This window comes from Nerophis ophidion, linkage group LG22, assembly GCF_033978795.1.
Source record: "Nerophis ophidion isolate RoL-2023_Sa linkage group LG22, RoL_Noph_v1.0, whole genome shotgun sequence".
NCBI classification, from domain to species: Eukaryota; Metazoa; Chordata; class Actinopteri; order Syngnathiformes; family Syngnathidae; genus Nerophis; species Nerophis ophidion.
Genome location: NC_084632.1, coordinates 5,364,607 through 5,374,846, shown reverse-complemented (window position 1 = coordinate 5,374,846; position 10,240 = coordinate 5,364,607). Strand labels below are relative to the sequence as shown.

The 10,240-nt window shown below is 32.6% G+C and overlaps 1 protein-coding gene across 1 annotated transcript in view; it reads right to left on the bottom strand.

The window, feature by feature from the left end:
- Window positions 1-4,790: 4,790 nt before the first annotated feature.
- timm44 (translocase of inner mitochondrial membrane 44 homolog (yeast)) overlaps window positions 4,791-10,240 on the bottom strand; it is a 44,580-nt gene continuing 39,130 nt past the window's right edge. Inside the window, exon 13 of the mRNA XM_061883096.1 lies at window positions 4,791-7,216. Within this exon, the coding sequence (XP_061739080.1) occupies window positions 7,097-7,216 (120 nt within the window). The 3' untranslated portion in view covers window positions 4,791-7,096. The remainder of the gene's footprint in view (window positions 7,217-10,240) is intronic.

The window sequence follows — 10,240 nt, the reverse complement described above, 5'->3', positions numbered from 1 at the left end:
CTTATAAAATTATGACTTTTGTCGAGTAAAAATGACGTCTTCCATAACATTTCCAAAATTTTAAGCTTTTCCTGTAAAATCGCAACTGTAATTGAGTGAAATTCCAACTTTTGTCACATTATTGCACAAATGTTTAGTTTTTCATGTAAAATTTTGACTAACGTTGAGTAAAATTACGACTTTTATTATAATACTGCCAAACATGAAATAACGTGTGTGTGTGTGTTCTTGTAGTCCTACCCTTTTTGAGACGTGAAGAAGGACATATGAAATAACAAGTGTGTGTAAGAAATTTAAATGTGTGCCCTTTGGACAAAATTAATAAATTAAATATGTATATAGAGACATACTGTAATAAATTGAAGTAAATAATGAAGATTAAAAACCAATCACAAAGAAAAAATTTGAAAAAAAAAAAAAAAAAATAACTAAAAGCAGTCACTTTCTCACAATATATGTCAACTTTTTTCTCATAAAATTGGGAAAATTTCCTCATGTTCTTTCTGATTCTGTAATATTGCAATATTTTCTCCTAAAAAAATATTTTCATGTAAAAATTATTACTTTTTAATGCAAAATGGCGACATTTGACAGCACATCTTTGCCAATTTTTTTGTTGTTCTTGTAAAATAGTGACATTTTTAAGAAGTAAAATTCCGATTGTTATAACATTGCCAAAATTTGAAGGTTTTCTTGTAAAATTGTGACTTTTGTCGAGTAAAATTTACGACTCTTTTCATAAGATTTACAAAATTTTAAGCTTTTCCTGTAAAATTGCAACTGTAATTGAGTGAAATTCCAACTTTTGTCACATTATTGCACAAATGTTTAGTTTTCCATGTAAAATTTTGACTAAAGTTGAGTAAAATTTCGGCTTTTATTATAATACTGCCAAACATGAAATAACCTGTGTGTGTGTGTGTGTGTGTGTGTGTGTGTGTGTTCTTGGCACCAGCGTCCCACACGACCCCAAAGGGAATAAGCAGTAGAAAATGGATGGATGGATGGATTTTTGAACACACATTTTGCTCACAATTGTCTATTCATTACATTTGTCAGCATAATTTCATGTAAAAAAAAAAAAAAATCAAAAAAAAAATCAGTTGGGTGTCATTTTGAATTATGTGTTGTGTTGGAGCATTTTTTGGATGATACATGTCCACATTCAGTGAGCAGGTTGTGTTATGTGTGACTTTCTGTGTTGGTTTTTTTGCGCCATGACTAGGAAAGGTTGTTTGGATTGGGTCATATATTTAAATGCTGTGCAATTTATGGACAGTAACCTGAATTATTGACGTTTTCCGCAAGACGGTTGCATAGAGTCCAAAATATCAAAATTAATTTGTGTCTTTATTATGATAGTTTTTGTTGTTTTTTACACTGAATTTATCTGACTGAATTTTTTGCCTTTAAATTTAGTGAAATCATGCTGAACATGCTATTGAATTAAAATTTGTGTGCAAAATGTGCGTTTGAAAATTAACTTTTTTTAAATAGTGTTTTAAAACTCCATCCAGCCATCCATTTTCTACCTCTTGTCCCTTTTACTGCAAAGCTGACACCTCGTTGGCAAGTTCTGAGACACGATCGATTGCTTCGGTCTTAATTTACCGGAAGTGAGTCTTTGGTTTTGAAGCAACAAAATATTTTTACACTGAATTATTTACCCGCTGAATTTTAAGACACTATTGTGTAACAAAATAGGTTTTTACACTGAATTTTTTGGCTTTTGAGTTTTGTGAAATTATACTGACAATTTCAATGAAATAAAAGGTATTAAAACTCAATTTCTTAAAACAATGTTGTAAAATTCAGTGTAAAAATATTCATTTCTTTATAACTTTTAAAAGTTTGTAAACATTTTTATATAATCATTTTTACACTAGTTTTATGCACTGAATTTAAAAACTATCGTAACAAACTGTATTTGTAAACACATTTAATTTTAAAAAAGGGAGAAAAATGTATTTAACATACTCAAATGTAAAAAAAACAATTCAATCAGTTACTTAAAATGAGTTTAAAAAAACAACAAAAAAACATGTGGGTTGATTTGTTTTTATTACAAAAGATTTTACCGAATTTATGCGACAAAATTTTTTGCTTTTGAGTTTTATGAAAATATGCTGACTGACATTGAATACAAATTTGTGAACAAAATGTGTTTAAAAATGCAGTTTATTAAAATTATATATTTTTTAATCAATTTAAGATAATTAATTGTGTTTTTAATATTGTTAAACAATAATGTAGAGAGGTGGCAAGGAGGCGGAGAATGCGGCGAAGCGGAGAGGCGGGAGCGACGCCGCAATCTGATTCAGGTGTGTGGATTGTGCATCGGAACAAGATTGACTTATCTCCTCACACTGTATAAAAGGGGAGAAGGAGGAGAGATCGGGGCAGAAGGAGTTGGAGAGTCCGCAGCAGTGGCAGGAGAACAACAGGAAGCAAGACGCGAGAGACGAGGAGCGAGACACGTAGAGCTAGCAGCGGGAGCGGCGACGGCGCAGGAAACTGTCTTTATTGAAAAATAAACGAGAGTCAAACCTGCTAGAGAGATGTCCTTCCTGGGTGGTCAGTGGAACCCGAGCGGCGACAGGGTAAGTCGTTCACAAATAATTTTTTTACACTATATTTTTATACACTAAATTTTACAACAGTATTGTAACGAGCTGTATTTTCTAAACGCTCATGAAATAAAAATATGTAATATACACTGATGTAAAAAAAAAAAAAATCTGTAACCTTAAATGAGTTTTTTTTTTTAAATCATGGAGGTTGATTTGTTTTTATTACAAAAGATTTTACCGAATTTATGCCACTGAATTTTTTTGCTTTTGAGTTTTATGAAAATATGCTGACTGACTTTGAATACAAATTTGTGGACAAAATGTGTTTAAAAATGCAGTTTGTTAAAATATTTTTTTAATTCAGTGTAAAAATATTCAGTGTGTTAGAACGTTTACAAGTTTTCAAATATTTTCATACAATCATTTCTTTACACTACATTTTACAACACTTGTAATAAACTGTATTTTTTAAACACTCATTAAATTTAAAAAAAATAAATAAGTGAGCAAAATGTATTTAATATACACTGATGTAAAAAAATAAAAATCAGTAACTTTAGTTTTTAAAAATTATGAAGGTTGATTTGTTTTTATTACAAAACATTTTACCGAATTTATGCCACTGAATGTTTTGCATTTGAGTTTTATGAAAATATGCTGACAATGATATTGAATACAAATTTGTGAACGAAATGTGTTTGAAAAATGCAGTTTGTTAAAATATATTTTTTTAATTCAGTGTAAAAATATTCATTGTGTTAGAACGTTTAAAAGTGTTTACACTACATTTTTATACACTGAATTTTACAACAATATTGTAACAAACTATTTTCAAACGCTCATTAAATAATATATAAAAAAAATAGTCACTTTAAAAGAGTTTTTAAAAAACATGGAGGTTCATTTGTTTTTATTACAAAATATTTTACCTAATTTATGCCACTGAATTTTTTTTCTTTTGAGTTTGTGAAATGATGCTGACAATCACATCAAATCCAAATTTGTGAGCAAAATGGGTATAAAAGTGCAGTTTTTATATAATAATGTTTTTAAACACATTTTTATACGCTGAATTTTAAAACACAATTGTAACAAACTGTATTTTTAAACATAATTTCATGAATTAAATTAAATCAATTTAAAAAAGTGAGCAAAATGTATTTAACATACTCTAATGTAAAAAAAAAAAAAATCAGTCACTTTAAATGAGTTTTTAAAAAAAACATGGAGGTTCATTTGTTTTTATTACAAAAGATTTTACCGAATTTATGCCACTGAATTTTTTTGCTTTTGAGTTTTGTGAAATGATGCTGACAATCACATCAAATCCAAATTTGGGAGCAAAATGGGTTTAAAAATGCAGTTTTTATATAATTAATTTTTTTAACACATTTTTATACACTGAATTTTAAAACCCTATTGTAAAAAACTGTATTTTTAAACATAATTTTATAAATTAAATTAAATCAAATAAAAAAGTGAGCAAAATGTATTTAACATACTCTAATGTAAGAAAAAATAAAAAAGCAGTCACTTTAAATGAGTTTTTAAAAAAACATGGAGGTTAATTTGTTTTTATTACAAAAGATTTTACCGAATTTATGCCACTGAATTTTTTTGCTTTTGACTTTTGTGAAATGATGCTGACAATCACATCAAATCTAAATTTGTGAGCAAAATGGGTTTAAAAATGCAGTTTTTATATGTTTTTAAACAAATTTTTATACACTGAATTTTAAAACACTATTGTAACAAACTGTATTTTTAAGCATAATTTTATAAATTAAATTAAATCAATTTAAAAAAGTGAACAAAATTTATTTAACATACTCTAATGTAAAAAAAAATAAAAAAATCAGTCACTTTAAAAGAGTTTTTAAAAAAACATGGAGGTTCATTTGTTTTTATTACAAAATATTTTACCTAATTTATGCCACTGCATTTTTTTTCTTTTGAGTTTTGTGAAATGATGCTGACAATCACATCAAATCCAAATTTGGGAGCAAAATGGGTTTAAAAATGCAGTTTTTATATAATTAATTTTTAAACACATTTTTATACACTGAATTTTAAAACCCTATTGTAACAAAATGTATTTTTAAACATAATTTTATAAATTAAATTAAATCAAATAAAAAAGTGAGCAAAATGTATTTAACATACTCTAATGTAAAAAAAAATAAAAAAAATAGTCAATTTAAATGAGTTTTTAAAAAAACATGGAGGTTAATTTGTTTTTATTACAAAATATTTTACCTAATTTATGCCACTGAATTTTTTTTCTTTTGAGTTTTGTGAAATGATGCTGAGAATCACATCAAATCTAAATTTGGGAGCAAAATGGGTTTAAAAATGTAGTTTTTATATAATGATTTTTCAAACACATTTTTATACACTGAATTTTAAAACACTATTGTAACAAACTGTCTTTTTGAACATAATTTTATAAATTAAATTAAATCAATTAAAAAAAGTGAGCAAAATGTATTTAACATACTCTAATGTAAAAAAAAAATCAGTCACTTTAAATTAGTTTTTTTTTTAAAACATAGAGGTTAATTTGCTTTTATTACAAAAGATTTTACCTAATTTATGCCACTGAATTTTTTTTCTTTAGTTTTGTGAAATGCTGACAATCACATCAAATCTAAATTTGTGAGCAAAATGGGTATAAAATGCAGTTTTTATATAAAAAAAATTTTAACACTACATTTTTAAACACTGAATTTTAAAACACTATTGTAACAAACTTTATTTTTAAACGAAATTTCATAAATTTCACCAACTTTAAACACTGAAAATTCAGTTACATAATTCAGCATAAAAAAATAAAACGTTTTTAAGAAAACGAAACACATTAAGCACCATACAAATAAAAAATGATTATTCAGAGGAGGCAGGTTGCACTCACAAAGTTGAAAATTTGCTAACAAAAAAAAAAGTGTAAATACTTAAACTCCGAATTATGTTGTGGCTTTTTTTTTCTTTCAGTTTTTTAATGTTGTGTAAAAAAAAATTGTGAGCAAAATGGGTTTAAAAATGCAGTTTTTATATAAGGATTTTTTAACACATTTTTATACACTGAATTTTAAAACCCTATTGTAACAAACTTTATTTTTAAACATAATTTCACAAATTAAATTAAATCAAATAAAAAAAAGTGAACAAAATGTATTCGACATTCTCTAAAGTTTTGGAAAAATGCAGTTTGTCAAAACATTTTTTTTTTAATTCAGAGTAAAAGTATTTTTTGCTTTAAATACATTTTTAACATTTTTATCCATTGACTTTTTTACACTACATTTTATACAGTTTTAACACACAATTGTATTCAATGTAATTGTCAGCATCATTTGAGGTAAAAAAAAAAAAAAAAATCAAAAATTTCACCAACTTTAAACACTGAAAATTCAGTTACATAATTAAGCATAAAAAAATAAAAAGTTTTTAAGAAAACGAAACACATTAAGCACCATACAAATAAAAAATGATTATTCAGGAGGCAGGTTGCACTCACAAAGTTGAAAATTTGCTAACAAAAAAAAAAGTGTAAATACTTAAACTCCGAATTATGTTGTGGCTTTTTTTTTCTTTCAGTTTTTTAATGTGTAAAAAAAATTTGTGAGCAAAATGGGTTTAAAAATGCAGTTTTTATATAATGATTTTTTTAACCCATTTTTATACACTGAATTTTAAAACCCTATTGTAACAAACTGTATTTTTAAACATAATTGTATAAATTAAATTAAATCAAATAAAAAAAGTGAGAAAAATGTATTCAACATTCTCTAAAGTTTTTGAAAAATGTAGTTTGTCAAAACATTTTTTTTAATTCAGAGTAAAAGTATTTTTTGCTTTAAATACATGTTTAACATTTTTATCCATTGACTTTTTTACACTACATTTTATACAGTTTTAACACACAATTGTATTCAATGTAATTGTCAGCATCATTTGAGGTAAAAAAAAAAAAAAAAAAAATCAAAAATTTCACCAACTTTAAACACTGAAAATTCAGTTACATAATTAAGCATAAAAAAATAAAAAGTTTTCAAAAAAAAGACTCACATTAAGCACCATACAAATAAAAAAATGATTATTCAGAGGAGGCAGGTTGCACTCACAAAGTTGAAAATTTGCAAACAAAAAAAAAGTGTAAATACTTAAACTCCGAATTATGTTGTGGCTTTTTTTTTTCTTCAGTTTTTTAATGTTGTGTAAAAAGACATATTTGATCCCAGCAGGACATTTAAAAGGATGGACATGGGGGGATTATGTTGACTATTCCTAATAAATAGAGACTTTATTATTGGGACGTCCTTGACTGTGCTGGAGGTCTTGTCTCATGTGGACTCAAGTTGGACTTGTCCTCTAGACTGGAATCAGGGTGTCCTGCACCTTAGTGAGTTTGGCACTCTGACGCCCTCTGGTGGGCGGCAGAGGAAGACGTCAGTCAGGTTGGTCCTCCTCCTGCAGGTCTGCTGGAGGGTCCCGAAGGGTGGTCCTCCTCCCCGGACTAGAGAGTCTTAGAGGATCTGTTCGGTGCTGGAGGCGGAGATGTCCAGGAGTCTCCAGGCGGCATGCGGGTTGAGTTCCTCTTGGTCTCGACACAGCGCCCACACGTACATCATCTTCAGGACTTTGTCCTGGCAGGAGGACAGCACAACATGACTTTCAACCTTCGGCGGTCTGTCCTCCTTCCATGGATCTCAGATCCCATAAACCAGGGGCATCAAACTCATTTTAGACGGGGGGGCCACATGCAGAAAAATCTTCTCCCAAATCATGGCAAGATAACTTATAAATAAAGACAAATACAGATTGTTTTCTTGGTTTAAAAACAGAAAATGTACAAATCATAATGTTGTCGGGTTTATTTTACACGTACATGTTGCGGCTAATAGTATTTTATCTTTATTTGTCGTGTGTGGGAAAACTTGCACTTCCGGGTTTTTGGGATCACAAATCACCGACATGCCAGGCTCTTCCAGTTTTACGAGAATGTTCTATTTTGCAATAATTTTAGCAATTGTCTTTTCGTCAGTCTCGCTCTTGCTCGTGCTCTTGCTCCACCATCAACCACCCCTCTCTCCTTCCCGGCGGCTGCCTTTAACAGAACCACAGGTGACTAGATAACCACGTCCAGGTGGGCCATCCACGCACCTGTCGCTGATCTCGAATTCGTTCCTGGCACACCCTGCTTTGTTGCAGGACTGCAGGCCACGCCCCCCCTCCACATCATCATTTATACTTTCTGAATAAATCATGTAATAATGTTCATCAGTCAACTAATTTTCAATCTATCAGGATTTAAAAAAAAATAACAAAATCAAATTACAGGATGTTATAGGTATAGCTCGGTTGGTAGAGCGGCCGTGCCAGCAACTTGAGGGTTGCAGGTTCGATCCCCGCTTCCGCCATCCTAGCCGCTGCCGTTGTGTCCTTGGGCAAGACACTTTACCCACCTGCTCCCAGTGCCACCCACACTGCTTTAAATGTAAAATTAGATATTGGGTTTCACTATGTAAAGCGCTATGTAATTCACAAAAAATATAATTCACTTATTTATGTAGTTTGCTCGTTTACCTCGACTGGTGCACTAATCGATCAATCATCAATCAATGTTTACTTATATAGCCCTAAATCACTAGTGTCTCATGTGTTTATTTTCTTTTTTTCCCCTACATTTGTGGCATAATCGAGATTAGAAAGATACAAATAATTGCTATTGCGACCTCTAGTGGACACATCTAGAACAGCAGTTTTTTTCATTCAAATATTTCAGCTCATTTTTGTACTTCGCAAACTCATCTCGTGGGTCGTACGTTTGAAACCCCCGCCTTAAACACTTCTCCCGGTTCTTTGAGCCCAGAGGGGTCCCGACCCTTGGTTTTGGCCTGAAAAATCACATAACCTCTACTGTACATATATTTATATATACATATTGCATTATTATAAGTGGATATTAAAAGTACGTGAAAGTTGGACTCCTATTTTGTTTAAAATATGTTTTGTTTTTTTGCCATAAAAACATTAAATACATTTTTATGTATTTATCTATACTCTGGGCAGGGTTCTTGAGGGTGCATGGGAGTTTGCCCAACCAGTCTACATGTGCTTTGTGGACTTGGAGAAGGCATTGGACCGTGTCCCTCGGGAAGTCCTGTGGGGAGTACTCAGAGAGTATGGGGTATCGGACTGTCTTATTGTGGCGGTCCGCTCCCTGTATGATCAGTGTCAGAACTTGGTCCGCATTGCTGGCAGTAAGTCGGTCACATTTCCAGTGAGGGTTGGACTCCGCCAAGGCTGTCCTATGTCACAGATTCTGTTCATAACTTTTATGGACAGAATTTCTAGGCGCAGTCAAGGCGTTGAGGGGTTCCGGTTTGGTGACCGCAGGATTAGGTCTCTGCTTTTTGCAGATGATGTGGTCCTGATGGCTTCATCTGACCGGGATCTTCAGCTCTCGCTGGATCGGTTCGCAGCCGAGTGTGAAGCGACCGGAATGAGAATCAGCACCTCCAAGTCCGAGTCCATGGTTCTCGCCCGGAAAAGGGTGGAATGCCATCTCTGGGTTGGGGAGGAGACCCTGCCCCAAGTGGAGGAGTTCAAGTACCTAGGAGTCTTGTTCACGAGTGAGGGAAGAGTGGATCGTGAGATCGACAGGCGGATCGGTGCGGCGTCTTCAGTAATGCGGACGTTGTACCGATCCGTTGTGGTGAAGAAGGAGCTGAGCCGGAAGGCAAAGCTCTCAATTTACCGGTCGATCTACGTTCCCATCCTCACCTATGGTCATGAGCTTTGGGTCATGACCGAAAGGATAAGATCACGGGTACAAGCGGCCCAAATGAGTTTGGGTCTCTCCCTTAGAGATAGGGTGAGAAGCTCTGCCATCCGGGAGGAATTCAAAGTAAATCCTCTGCTCCTCCACATGGAGAGGAGCCAGATGAGGTGGTTCGGGCATCTGGTCAGGATGCCACCCGAACGCCTCCCTAGGGAGGTGTTTAGGACACGTCCAACCGGTAGGAGGCCACGGGGAAGACCCAGGACACGTTGGGAAGACTATGTCTCCCGGCTGGCCTGGGAACGCCTCGGGATCCCCCGGGAAGAGCTAGACGAAGTGGCTGCGGAGAGGGAAGTCTGGGTTTCCTTGCTTAGGCTGTTGCCCCCGCGACCCGACCTCGGATAAGCGGAAGATGATGGATGGATGGATGGACGGACATTTTTATGGCAAAGACATAAAATATGTCATATTTTCCCCGAAACATTTAGTTTTATGCCCTTTTTTTTTCCCCAAAGAAAAGCCATTTTTTTATGGCAAAAACATTACCTCAAATTTTTGATTTATGAAATGTTTACCTCCGATCTTCCTTACTTGCGTGACGACCTCGTTAAAATGTTGTAATCGATCAGAAACATCAAGCAGCTCAAATGTACCAAACATTGTTTAAGTGTTTTGCATTTTCCCATCATGCATTACGTGGGATTTAAATGTTTCTTTATTATTTTTATTTTTGAGACTGAATTCATTTACCTGATTTTGATGCGTTGGAATTTTGTGAACTAATTATATTTTATTTTTTCAAAAGTCCGACAATTGTCTGAGAGGATCGATTGCTTCGGTCTTAATTTACCGGAAGTCAGTCTTGACTTTTAATGCAATTACTATT